Source organism: Anticarsia gemmatalis, chromosome 6, assembly GCF_050436995.1.
Source record: "Anticarsia gemmatalis isolate Benzon Research Colony breed Stoneville strain chromosome 6, ilAntGemm2 primary, whole genome shotgun sequence".
NCBI lineage: Eukaryota > Metazoa > Arthropoda > Insecta > Lepidoptera > Erebidae > Anticarsia > Anticarsia gemmatalis.
In genome coordinates, this window is record NC_134750.1 from 4,998,818 (window position 1) to 5,012,658 (window position 13,841).

General features: G+C 36.5%; 2 protein-coding genes across 7 annotated transcripts in view; both read right to left on the reverse strand.

Moving 5' to 3' along the window:
- Nucleotides 1-4,363: 4,363 nt before the first annotated feature.
- LOC142973566 (uncharacterized protein C15orf61 homolog) lies at nucleotides 4,364-6,236 on the reverse strand. 6 transcript variants are annotated; one of them, XM_076115402.1, is made up of 3 exons: nucleotides 6,200-6,236; nucleotides 5,393-5,571; nucleotides 4,364-4,735 (listed from the first exon to the last, which is right to left on the reverse strand). In XM_076115402.1, exons 2-3 carry the CDS (start codon nucleotides 5,544-5,546, stop codon nucleotides 4,608-4,610), a joined length of 282 nt encoding a protein of 93 aa, XP_075971517.1. In that variant the 5' UTR covers nucleotides 5,547-5,571; nucleotides 6,200-6,236; the 3' UTR covers nucleotides 4,364-4,607. The 6 variants fall into 6 exon arrangements, with proteins under 6 accessions (XP_075971517.1, XP_075971516.1, XP_075971513.1 ...); XM_076115401.1 differs by having other exon boundaries at nucleotides 5,393-5,576; nucleotides 6,200-6,225; XM_076115398.1 differs by having other exon boundaries at nucleotides 5,393-5,576; nucleotides 6,025-6,218.
- Nucleotides 6,237-6,771: 535 nt separating this feature from the next.
- The window catches only part of Rel (nuclear factor NF-kappa-B family member relish), a 28,309-nt gene continuing 21,239 nt past the window's right edge, over nucleotides 6,772-13,841 (reverse strand). The window contains exons 19-22 of the mRNA XM_076115405.1: nucleotides 12,944-13,054; nucleotides 12,069-12,233; nucleotides 11,045-11,218; nucleotides 6,772-10,119 (exon numbers count right to left, since the gene is read on the reverse strand). Of these exons, the coding sequence (XP_075971520.1) occupies nucleotides 10,021-10,119; nucleotides 11,045-11,218; nucleotides 12,069-12,233; nucleotides 12,944-13,054 (549 nt within the window). The 3' untranslated portion in view covers nucleotides 6,772-10,020. The remainder of the gene's footprint in view (nucleotides 10,120-11,044; nucleotides 11,219-12,068; nucleotides 12,234-12,943; nucleotides 13,055-13,841) is intronic.

The following is a 13,841-nucleotide window of genomic DNA, read 5'->3' on the forward strand; positions in this document are numbered from 1 at the left end:
TTGACACAAAACTTAGTGTTATACATATTTAGATATCTAAAGTGGCTCGGACAAGGTACATTATGTAACTTAGTAGGAACGTATTTATGTTTAGGTACGGTCAGAATCTAAATCAATGCCTCATTAAAGCTGGTAACTAAAGTGGTAGTCAAAGTGCCATCAGAGAAATTAAATAAAAAATGCAGCGTATACGTAAATACAATGACATACCTAATATCTAACAGGTAATCTATACTAATATTATAAAGCTGAAGAGTTTGTTTGTTTGTTTGATTGTTTGTTTGTTTGTTTGAACGCGCTAATCTCGGGAACTACTGGTCCGATTTGAAAAATTCTTTCAGTGTTAGATTGTCCATTTATCGAGGAAGGCTATAGGCTATATATCATCACGCTACGACCAATAGGAGCAGAGTAACAGTGAAAAATGTTACAAAAACGGGGAAAATTATGATTATCTTAAGTGACGCAAGCGAAGTTGCGCGGGTCAGCTAGTGTCTGATAAATTAGTAAGTAGTCTAGTGAACATTTTTTATTTTTATGATGTACCTATCTACCGACTGAAAAACGTATCTTTTTTAAGTTAACCCATCCATTTTAATGTTTTAGACTGTAGTCCGACCACTTAGTAAAGAGCTTAGTACGCGATTTTCACAGCTATACGCAAAATTCAGAAATTAGAATATTAGTGACCATGAGGCTTATGCAGCTGACGGTGACATGTATGAAAAAGCTACTTTATTTTTGAAATAACAACACTATTAATTGTAATCTAGATTAATCGTTTATGCCATCAATGGGGATCATCCAACGGGGAAAAGTGGAATAAGCCCAAAACTCCATACTAGGTCGTCGGAATATTGTAAAAACCTGTGCGAGTTAACGCAATGCAGGGACTCTTAAACGTTTATTATTAAATAGGTACCTACTTGCCTGTTTTCCACGTGCTAATCGACACGAGCGATTTAACACAAGTTAAAAACAATTAAGATTATAAAAAAACGTGACGATGCACATAATACGTAATCGTCTACGTCAGTCTATAATTTTTTGACCTAAACACAGATAATGCTTCGAATTTAAAATCTGACCTTAGATTGATAAGTGAGGACACCAATATTGATAAGTAATAATAGATACTAATGTTTAATTTCTGTTTTCAGGCAAAAAAAAAATATTTTCGTTAGTTGGGTACCTACCTACTTACCAATTAAAAGGGATTCTTACTTCGAGAGCGGGACTAAACCGTAGGTAACCTGAAAAACAGATTTTCAGTCTTCCCTCAAATTTTATGTAACTACCTACCTACTTTTACCGATCATGCGCGAATCCGACTCGTAGTCGGCCAGTTTTTTATATTTTAGTATAAAGACTAAACTATATTTTAAAAAAGGCTTCTCTTGTGTTTCAAGAAAATTTTAAAATCCTTTAAATACCTAGCTACTTTATTGGAATCCCTCACTAAAAATTGCTTAAGTACGTTGCAGGACAAATTTTGTTCGAAAAAAACGGGGCTATTATAGGCTTGTTATTATTTTTATTCGGGAAAACAAATCGAAACTGCCCGCAGAAAGTGTTAGGTGGAAAATGTCCATGTTCCATTTTTGCATACCTGATAATCTAATCGAAGGTTAGTATTAGATGATAATACTTATTGTAAGCAAATAGTAAATTAGAATCAACTGTAATTATTAATATGTACCTACCTACCTATAATATAATTTTGGAGTTCCTTCGATTTCCGCACGATAAAATATAATTTGCGCAATCCATACTAAAGAGGTAGGTAAATCTTGTTGTTGTTCTGGTCGTTCTGGGCTGACTGTCATTTGAGTGACTGTGACCACAACATTATATTATTTATTTAGAAATTGATTTTAAAATCGTGCCCATTGTTGACTAACCGCCAAACCTTATTTATAAACGTAGGTAGGTAAAGAGCGAAAAATATTATTTCTAAATAAGTAGGTAGGTATCTATGTACCTTAATGAAACTAATTACAATATTATGAAAATGTAAATATATTTTTATTTAATTATTAAGGTAATAAATACCTACATTGACTGCATTTTTATCTTTTGAGCATGACAATACAAAAAATAAAAGATAATAGGTATATATTATACCTATTTATATTTCGTAGCTACCTACAGACGGCAATTATATTATCAATTTCATGAACATTGTTATATCTTGTTTAACCTTAATAAGGTACCTACCTACCTATAGACGTCGCCAAACAACTTGAACATAATTAGCTGTATTAAAAATTAAACAGAATGTCGACCCAGTGCAGAGGACACTTGGTTGGTTGTTATACCAGTCGGGTGGTCGAAGCTGAAACGCCCTCGCCTTTGCGCAAAACTATTATACCTAAACTGACCTAAAAATCGTTTACTAGGATGTAGCGAAATTGTTCAAGTTGTTTGGCGGCACCTATACCTACCTTCAAAACCCAAATTGTTAAAGAAATACAAAGGGCTAATTCATATATTTTTTAGGTAAAAAGTTCAAATAATGATTAAGGCTTAAATTGCTACACACATATTCGGTTCGGCATTAATCGATATAGCTGCAAGGCAAAACCGAATATGTGTAGACAAATGTTCGTGAAAAATGCCGCAGTGCATCGCCGCGATTGGATGTTTACACAGAATGGAGAATGTTACTAGGTATGCCAAATCGCTTCAAATTTTGACTCGGTAAAGCCTGTACATGTACATGCAAACTAGTTTTTGTTTTAGTCAAAAATACCAAGTAGTTTTTATTTTACAAGCATTCAAAGTTTCGAAAAATATCGAGTCCCGCTAACAGCGTGACGTCATATTACACCGTGCTGCGCGAGCCGCGTCCCGCTTAATATCAAGTCTCCAGCCCTAGATGTAATAGCTTATGCAGTATTTTGTTGTGTATTGGTCCCCTTATTACATTTATAGTGTAATAATAGTAAATATTATTATTAAGGACCGTGTGAGCTAGACTAAGCGTGGTGTACAATGACGTCACACGCAAATTGACGGTTACAACTTGTTTTACTAATAAATCCGAAACTAATTGACGTATCGAAGTAATTCTTTCACTAGTATTTTTTATTTTTAACAGAGAATATGGAGTGCTAATTATCAAAATATGTTAACATTCTCCATTGTGACGATCGGACCAGAAAGAACTACCCGATCGGAACAAGCCGTACAAGTACAGTAATTCATTCGCGTCGGTTTTGTTGTTCGATAAATACCTACTGGCGAACCGAACGTGCCGATTCGAGTACACTTATGTATACATGTAACAAGCTTAACACTTCACTTGGACAAACATAATAAATAATAATAAAAACTCTTTATTGTACACAATGTATCAGTAAAATATAAGAGTAAATAAAAACTATAATCTAAGGCTGTTATCGTTTCCACAGCTTCCGTCAACCTATCCGCGGAAGCACAAGAATAAATTTGTAGATCATCTGCATAGAGGTAGTAGGAAGAAGTGATGTGATTGGATATTGAATCTATAAAAACTGCGAAAAGTAAGGGAGATAAAACGCCGCCCTGCGGTACGCCAGCAGATACAGCGCACCAATCCGAGACATTGTTTTCAATGTTAATACGTTGCCGGCGCCCATACAGGTAACTACGAAACCAGTCAACCACCGATGGAGATATGTTAAGAGAACACAATATACCTAGTAGAACATCAAAATCAACACAATTTAAAGCGCTACTGAAATCTAGCAAAACTAGGGTTGTAAGCTTGCCATCTTCCATATCCGATGTGATGTCCTCCTTAATATGAACCAGGCTCGTAGTAGTACTATGACCAGGACGGAAACCCGATTGGAAAGGATTTAGGAATAGGTTTGAAGAAAGATAGTTGCTGAGTTGCATATGTACTAGGCGTTCAAGTACTTTAGATAGGAAGGGAAGTATGGATATGGGACGATATTCAGAAAAAGTAGACGGGTTACGTTTTTTTGGTATAGGGATAATTTGAGCATCCTTCCATGACTGGACGGAAAGATGCACAGATGATAAATTCATATCCAAGCTCAGAACAAATGCTCATGCTCATTACACTAATATTTCTCTTGGGTGAAATTCGAAACCGCCACACGCGGTGCTGAGGATATTGCAGCCAAGTAAGTTAGTAACCACGTTAACTACTGCGCTAAATGTTCAAATATTTAGAATGAGAACTGACTTACTATACTTACATCAGAGTAAAAATAAATATATGTCTATGTCTAAAAAAAAATAAAAGGCCTTACATTAAAAAAAATACCCACAAATTCTCAGGCGGCAAAGTGTAGTACACCTCATATGGTCCTTATTGATTGTAACTTGTTTTACAAAGATTATTATACCAATATCTTATTTTAATTTATACATTTATTATTCAAATTTGTATACAATAAAATGTTTACAACGGTCCTGCACTAAGCTCGTGGCTTGTATCGCAGGGGCCCGATAAGACATTAATGCATAGTAGACTATTAACGATATGCGCAATTTATTAACAATATTAGAATTAAACATAATATAGTAAATTAAATTATTTTTTCTGACTAGTCTTCACTTCCTCTTATTCACAAAATGTTATTAACTTCAAAATACTAATAAGTCGACCCTTTATGCTCTGGTAACAGGAAATATATAGTGACAGGACCTCTTGACGTGTGTACTATCTCCGTATGCCTTATCAATTGAGTTGCTGCCAGTCCATACAGTAAGCACGGTATGCCTGTAATTATAAGTAAAATAAAGCAATACAGATTATGTACATAAATACAACCATGCCTCTTAGAGCACCACATGGTAAGATTTTTACAACTACCTTTGCTTCATACACATCCGTACCTCTCACACAGGACCGCCGGTAATGATTCTATCTCTATAAGATCACCTGATTTTATTTTTAATTATAGTAAAGTCCAAACACTTTATAGAGAACCCTGTATACAAGGTTTGTCACCGGGGAGTTATGCAAGATTCACAATTTTGAACATCAGTGACTTGCAGGCTTATTTACCTAATTGACAGTACAGCTACCATCTATTTACCATTGCTGGCAATACCCAGAAATATAAATTTTAGTCTAGACAAATTGTGCATACCAAGGCTCTGCTAAGTTGTTGGACTATAAAATATTAGTTTTTTTTTCTAGGAATATACATAGGTTAACAATGTAATGTAATTCAGCAACAGTAGATAACTGCTATTACTATGGGAGTATGCAAGGTTCACACATTGGTTGAGGTATATGAAATGTAGAGGTTAGAACATCAGAGACTCACAGACTTGAGACTTGTGAACACAGAATAAGTAATTATGATAGTCAAGATACATCGCATATGCCAAACCTCTCTACTAAGTGTTATTTAGAATGTTTAATACTTACCAAAATTTACAACTTTAATAACTCTCATAAACCTGTCCGAGGTAGTTAAATCTTCTTCTCTTTTCCTTGAACAGTGATACTTTATGTAGGGAAAGCAGCCAGTCCTCAGTATTTGATAATTTGACCTTCCCACCTTCCAGTTGAAGTTTGACATGCCAAACTGATCATTTTTTACACTACTGTACTAGAAAAAATCATACAAAGTATAGTTATCTTGAAAGTTCAGTTACAAGTTAACTTCATTCAAACCAGCAATTGTTATAATACAAAGTGAAAAAGAAATTGGCCAAGTAGGAAAACTTATTTGAGAAGGATATCTTAACTGCTAAAAATGAAAGTATTTTTCATTTCAGTAAATTCAGAATTCAATACCTATATATTTCCCTCCTCTGCTGATTTTTTCTTTCCCCCTGTATACCTACCTGACCGATATTTAAAAAGATAAGATAATTATTTTGATTCAAATGTGCTTTTTTTAACTTTTCGCGTATCTAAAGCCGTATTCTAACTATTCACAGATGATCAACCCATATGATACTTGAAAAGGTAATTGTGCATTGTAAAGATAATAGCAAGGACTGAGCCTGCTCGAAAGCATTTACAGATACAAAACAACCATATTATTATATTACCTTCACAAAGTATGACGTCCAGGGAGGTTCATTGCATTGTGTCAAATAAGCAGTTAAGACCTCGGAGGCCCGCGGTCGCGAATAAAAATATGCCACACGATACATTAAACTTATTTTGCTTCTAATAAGCATACCTTTATTCATTTTTCTTAAATAAACCGTGTCTATTACTTACGTAAACAAGCCTTCTTAGATCAGCTGTTTTTGACATATTTGACATTGACACTTGAAAATTACTTTTATAATGAATATACTTTTTATATGCGGCTTACTTAAGCCCAAAAATTATTTAAATAAAAAGGTATATGTACCTACTTACCTGGATAATGATGATATATGAAAAAAGAAGAATACAATGATAACCAGTCATTGTACCCTCAAAGTGACTAAAATAAGAGTTTATTAGTGTCATTTATTTTGAGGTTTCAGAGGACATGTTTGAAGAAAGGTATTTTTATCTTATTGTTCCACTCCTAGGCGAGACATCAGCGAGTTTTTTGACACAAGCTAGTTGTAAATTTTAAATTAATATCACTTGTTCTAATGGTGAAGGAAAATATAATGATGAAAAATTGCACGCTTCAAAGTTTTCTTTAACACATTTCATGGGCATGCATATTCCCTAACCCAGGACTTAAGTTGACCCAAGGACTAGAAACCCCCTGGAACGGAAGGTGGCCTTTCTCAGCAATGGGACATTAGTAACATACAATATAGTACGTGTACAGAAATAAATAATGACAAGACTTTAAAAAATAGATTTATTTAAAATTCTCATTTAATGTAAAATCTAACAATATGTATATTATCTGATCGAATCTAAAACAATATTTATGTAATGCACATTATTTATAATTGCGTAGGTACATAGCTAACATATAAAATATTACCAGTAGGTAAGTTTTATTACACTGTATTTTTTTTTTATAAAGCCGAAATAACAATTATCTTAATTGATCAAAATGTTAAATTTATATCACAAATTCTAATAGTTATTGCTGTAAGTAACAATAATTTTAAATAAACAGAGTGAACATTTTTTTATATCGTCCTTCTAGTGTCATCTATCTAAAGCCGCTATTCGACTGGCGATTTACGAGCGTTGGCGTTTTTCCAACGTTTGCATAGCGTTTGCGTCGTGTTAACGTCGGCTGACGACTGTGTTAACATGACGCACTGATACTATTGGAGGCACAAGGACAGACCAGGACGTCGTGAATGTACCTGATGTCAACAAACGCGACGTTTATGATGCGTTGCCACGGCGGTTATGCTGCGCAGACGTTGGATGTCGTAAAAGGTCAGTGGGATAGCATTCAATGTATGGATAATCAATTTATTTTTAATTTTTCTAGATGCCAATAATATTTTGTTTTCATAAATTCATAAAACATATATGTAAAATTACCTATAATTAAGTATATTCACTTCTGGAGTGTAAGTAAGTCACTTATAACTAAAATAGCACATTTATTTACAACAGAACTTGTTTTCTGCCGACTAAAGTACACACATGTTTTGGATATAACTGCTTAGTTTAGTGATAATGTCACCTCACATTCTTAAGAATGAGAGATGAAATACGTTTAATGGTTCAATATTTCCACTTCTTAACACTAGCCTAAAGCTCAACTGAATGAACTGTGCAACAAAGAAAAAATCTACTTTACGCCGTGATTTATCATGGCAAACTGATAACAGTCTCACTTACAAATATATCTATACTAATATTATAAAGCTGAAGAGTTTGTTTGTTTGAACGCGCTAATCTCAGGAACTACTGGTCCGATTTGAAAAATTCTTTCAGTGCTGGATAGTCCTTTTATCGAGGAAGGTTATAGGCTATATATCATCACGCTACGACTAATAGGAGCAGAGTTTTAGTAAAAAATATTACAAAAACGGTTAAAATTTCGACCCATTCTCTCTTAAGTGACGCAAGCGAAGTTGCGCGGGCCAGCTAGTGAAATATAAAATCATTTATTTATACATTGTTTATAATCTTAAAACTAAATGTATTACAATAAAAAATTACTTACAATCGGTATGTCAGATAAAATTAAATGTATGGATTTGGATATTAAAAAAGGGAGCTAAATTGTACTTTTAAATTGAATTTATACGATGACATGATGATAAATGTAATTGCTTCATGATGATTTACCGAATTGTTAAAATTATTTAATAAAAGTGACAAAATACTACATTATGGTCGTTCTTAAATTACTTGTTTTACTGCTTAAGACACTTTAATGGCTTTAGGAACATCTTAATCTATAGTCAATGTATTAATAAAGTCCAAGTACCCAATTTACTGATTCAACTTCACCTCTTACCTTACTCCGGTCATTCAACTTGGCACAATTTTTATTTATTTGGTATCAAATAAGTGTCAATTATTTAGATAAATGTAATCATCTGAGTATTATTGTGCGCTAAGGGCGAAATATTCTTTACCTTGTTCAATTTGTATTTATAAACCCTTCATAGCAAAATGAGCACGGCACTTAAAATGTACAAATCGCATAATGTGCAAATAGCAAAAAGAGCAAATCGCATAATGTACAATACGCATAATGTGCAATACTTAAAATGAACACTATACGCAAAACGAGCAAAAAGCAAAATGTACATAATACTGTTAGGGCATGTTTACAAGACCCCGTGGAGATTTTTTTCTTTGATTGTTAGTATCCTAAAATCGGCGGGGTTTGTTCTATATACATACATAAAATAAATAATAATAATAATAATTCCTGAGTCGTGGTATGAAATCCTTGAATCATCGCCAAATACCAACGCAATGAGAGCCTTTAGACTCTACTTCGAACGGACGTGGTATCCCAAGTTTAACCCAAAGATTCTAAGCTGTGCCAACCAACGACACCGAACAACTAGTCCTGTTGAAGGTTGGCACAGGCGTTTGAATGCCAAAATTCCGAAAAAGATAAGTTTAATGTTTTTCATTTATTAATTAAAAAAGAAGCTATGTTCAGTGATAATTCAATTAAAAAAAGAAGCTATGTTCAGTGATAATAAAATTAAAAAAAGCATATTTGAGCTGGCAATGAAAAATAGGAGAAAAGCAGACATCGTCTTTGATAAAAAGTATAAAAAAATACTAAACAGTTTGCATATTAAAAGTATTTCCGTTAAACAATTTCTTCTACAGATGATATATACAAGACTTGCATTTTAGTTTGTTTTCTTTTAAGTTTGAATAAATAATATAATTTCAAAATCAAAATCAACAGAATTAGTTGTTGCGCAAGTCCTCATTGCTTTGTTATTTGGTGATTCAAGGATTTCATACCACGCCTCATTAAGTTCCCTTTATTAATATATAAATAAACTTATATTGAATGTGAAGTTGTTTATTACAATGCTATATGAATCCAACAAACCCCAAACTAAGAAACGGCAGTAAGTGGTTAGTGTGAACGAAGGCGACTATGTACATTTTGCTTTTTGCTCGTTTTGCGTATAGTGTTCATTTTAAGTATTGCACATTATGCGTATTGTACATTATGCGATTTGCTCTTTTTGCTATTTGCACATTATGCGATTTGTACATTTTAAGTGCCGTGCTCATTTTGCTTGTTGTACATTTTGCTATGAAGGGTTTATAAATCCGTAAAAATTTAAACGAACCGGACAAAACAAATGTACGTACGATTCATAACAATTACTTATTAGGGATATTCAATATTATCCACTCACATCAAATTTATTTTTTTGATAAGAAACACCATAGTCTAAAATGCTTTGATTGCATAATCATCAATGTATAAAAAACGATAAACAAAATAACAATATATTGATAACGCTAACTCGCAAGTAACAATTATTATAAACACAACAACATTATTGAGGGTGAGGGTGTTATAAAATCAGTGTTGTGTCTCTATATTTTATCTTATTCTCATTCTAAGAGGTTTGCTAGCTTACACTCGTAGTAGATGAATGATTTGCGGATTGTTTCGCTTTAATCGCTTGTCATTCGATGTACCTTCTTATAACATTGGCGGCACTCTTCTGGCCCATGTCGTCGAGAACCAACGCCAGGGACTTTGATGTTATGTCGTCTCTCGAATCCTGAATAAATGATTGAAAATCTCTTTATAGTAGGTATACTATACTGTATAAAATGGGTCACTAGTTATATAGAGAAGCGAACAAACCAATCTTCATTGGAAAATATATTTTTGTTACCGCGCGCTATTTACGCGCTCTCCGAGTCACGGAGTTATTACTTATAATCACAAAATATCTAAAAGGCGCGATTTCGAGCATCTATACTTCTAGATCACCTCCGTGGCGCAGTGGTTTAGGTCACCACGCCAACACTACTGCGTCGGGAGGTCGTGGGTTCGATTCCCACACGGAGCAATTATTTGTGCGATCCACAAATAATTGTTTCGGGTCTGGTTGTGCTTTGTGTCCGTTGTTTGTATGTTTGTAAAAGTCCCCGCGACACAAGAGCAATTCTTAGTGCAGGAGTTGTCTTCTTAAAATTAAAAAAATAAAATAAATAAATAGGTACGTATAACAAATAATATTGTTCGTTTAGTTGATCGTGCTAATCTTAGGAACTACTGGTGCGAATTGAAAAAATATTTTACTGTTGGATAGCCTATTTATTGAGGAAGATTAAACTTATCGCTACGATAATAAAGAGCAACGAAAAAAGTTAAAACAACGGGGAAAATTTTATTATAACTCATCGTCTCTTATGTGACACAAGCGAAGTCGTGCGGGTCAGCTAGTAGGTAAATATATAAAGAGATTAAAAAATCGTATCAACTGTTCGGTCATGAAAGCGTAAGAGGCGATTTGTTCGTTTGTCGTCGGTTAGCGGTCAGCCTAGCGTCGAAGTCGTTTAAGCCCCCCGAGAGGCTTTTGACATGACTCAATGACTATATCTTAGTAGACAACAGCCGGGACCGCCTTTTTACGTGCCCTCCGAAGCACGGAGACGCCCAGCTCGAATACCACTCGCGGAGTCCATAGAGGAGCATACCTTAAGGTGGTTGAGCAGCGTGAGCGTGGGGCTGGGCTGCGCCGCGTACCAGTCCAGCAGCGCGTCCAGGCGCAGGCGCCGCGCCAGGCCGCGCCACGCGCCCGCCGCGTCCAGCAGCGCCGCCACCTCGCGCGCGTACTGCGCCAGCTCCGCCAGCCCCAGCTCCGGGAACTCCTGCCAGTCGTCACTCAGTGTTACGTTCATCGCTTATCCACCGACCTCGGTTTACATTTAAGGAACCGAGCACTGATAGCCCGTTACTTGATACGTCTATTTATAAATACGTATAAACTCAAAGGTGACTAACATAGTGATCTATCGACGCACAGCCCGAACCGCTGGACAGATCGGGCTGAAACTTGGCATGCAGGTAGATGTTATGACGTAGGCATCCGGTAAGATATTGAAATGAAGATTTTGATCAATTCAAGAGGATAAATAGGGAATGAAAGTTTGTATTAAAATTCTGTCCTAAATCACAAACCACGCGGACGAAGTCGCGGGCGAAAGCTAGATGCTTGTAAAATTAAAAAAAAATAGAATGCTGCTTTTATGACGGTGTTGCAAGCTAATATAATAATTAGGATAAGAATATTGTCATTGGCGTATTGTATTAATTTTGTCTCCGATTACATTAATTTGTGATTTATGGCAGTTGAACACCGAAGTCGAGTACGCACACTCGACTCGCGTAAACGTCTCCTTATAAAGATAAGGTTCATGATTTGAAATGAACGGACATAAGGTCAATCTGGGTAACTTCGAAAAAATAATCTTTTATCAATTGTGTTGGTTTTATATGAAAAAATAATCGAAATTAGTTCATATTCCCAATGTCAACGTTACCCAAATGATTCAAAGTTACCCAGATTGACTGTATTAGAAAAAAAATATTAATATACGCACATATATTTGAAAGAGAAAAGGAACTATTCTTTTTCTTACAGACGCATTGATAAAGCTATTTAATTCCAAGTGTATGAGCGTAACAAATGATAAGTAAATACTTTATACATATACTTACGCCTTCATCAGCGGACTCAAAATCGTCCTCAGGTTCAGACTTGATATCGTCCTCGTCCATTAAATCAGTAGCGACGAATTCACCCAACAACGCCTTTAGCTCCGGTTTGTTTCGTACGAGGCGCCATGCCGACTCGTTACCGCCTTCCGTCTTCATTGGATTGGCCTAACAAAAATATTTGCACACAAACAAACAAATATACAATCCCTCTTCGGGACTTTGTCAAACTTAAATATGTATAGTTGTATCTCAAATTGATATTCTAATTGAAATTAGTATTCTATGTAAGCGTTGAAACTTTCACCAGAATTGTGCTAGGTATCGACGCGGTGCGCAAGAAAAATCTTTTCCAATTTGGATACTCTATTGGTAAACCTTTCCTCGGGCACCACCTCGCTACCCCACTCACATCTGGTGGAATCGCAGCCTAAACATTTCCTTATATTTATTAAAAAGTGTCTGTTTGTATAAGAATATGAATTTTGAAGTTCAACTAAACATTCATTTGAAAATTTACTCATATTAAAACTTTAAATATTAACTGCTTTGCTTATAAACGTTGTGTGTGCGCCGATTACTTATACCGTCTTTGCCACTTTCAATCAATTTTTAAGCAGTATGTGTGAAAAAGACACGACGTTTATTAGCAAAGACACTTAGTCGTTAAATTGGGTAATATGTCTGTTGTCATATTAATATGTCATAAAACTAAATCTTGAAATTAAATCTGTGTTTCTAACGTGTTATCAACCTAAGGTACAACTAAACACATTTAAAGTCAACAATAAACAGAAGAACAAAAGTATACCCCCTTGTTCGCATTACAAATATCACCCACATATGTACTATTATCTACACAATGGCCATCTATTTACCTTTTTCTCGAGCAGAAGTCTTCCAATTGCAACAGTATTCTCGCGAATAGTACCACCGCAAACGATTTGTAATGCCGTGTTGCCCGAATCGTCCATAACGTCGATTTCACTCTGTAAAAAATTAGAACATGAACTATTGGGTTATCTTTGACTATATTTTTAGAAAAAAGAAGATAAATATCAAAAATAAATGTGCATCTTTGACGACTTTCCGCTGTACGACGCGCCGTGCGCCAGCAGCGTAGCGTAGGTACGTACCAGGGGTATGAAGTCGAGCAAGGTCCTGGTGACGTCGAGGCGGTCGTCGTAGGCGGCCAGGTGCAGCGGCGTGCGGCCGTACACGTCGCGCACGCTGTACGACGCGCCGTGCGCCAGCAGCGTAGCGTAGGTACGTACCAGGGGTATGAAGTCGAGCAAGGTCCTGGTGACGTCGAGGCGGTCGTCGTAGGCGGCCAGGTGCAGCGGCGTGCGGCCGTACACGTCGCGCACGCTGTACGACGCGCCGTGCGCCAGCAGCGTAGCGTAGGTACGTACCAGGGGTATGAAGTCGAGCAAGGTCCTGGTGACGTCGAGGCGGTCGTCGTAGGCGGCCAGGTGCAGCGGCGTGCGGCCGTACACGTCGCGCACGCTGTACGACGCGCCGTGCGCCAGCAGCGTAGCGTAGGTACGTACCAGGGGTATGAAGTCGAGGAAGGTCCTGGTGACGTCGAGGCGGTCGTCGTAGGCGGCCAGGTGCAGCGGCGTGCGGCCGTACACGTCGCGCACGCTGTACGACGCGCCGTGCGCCAGCAGCGTAGCGTAGGTACGTACCAGGGGTATGAAGTCGAGCAAGGTCCTGGTGACGTCGAGGCGGTCGTCGTAGGCGGCCAGGTGCAGCGGCGTGCGGCCGTACACGTCG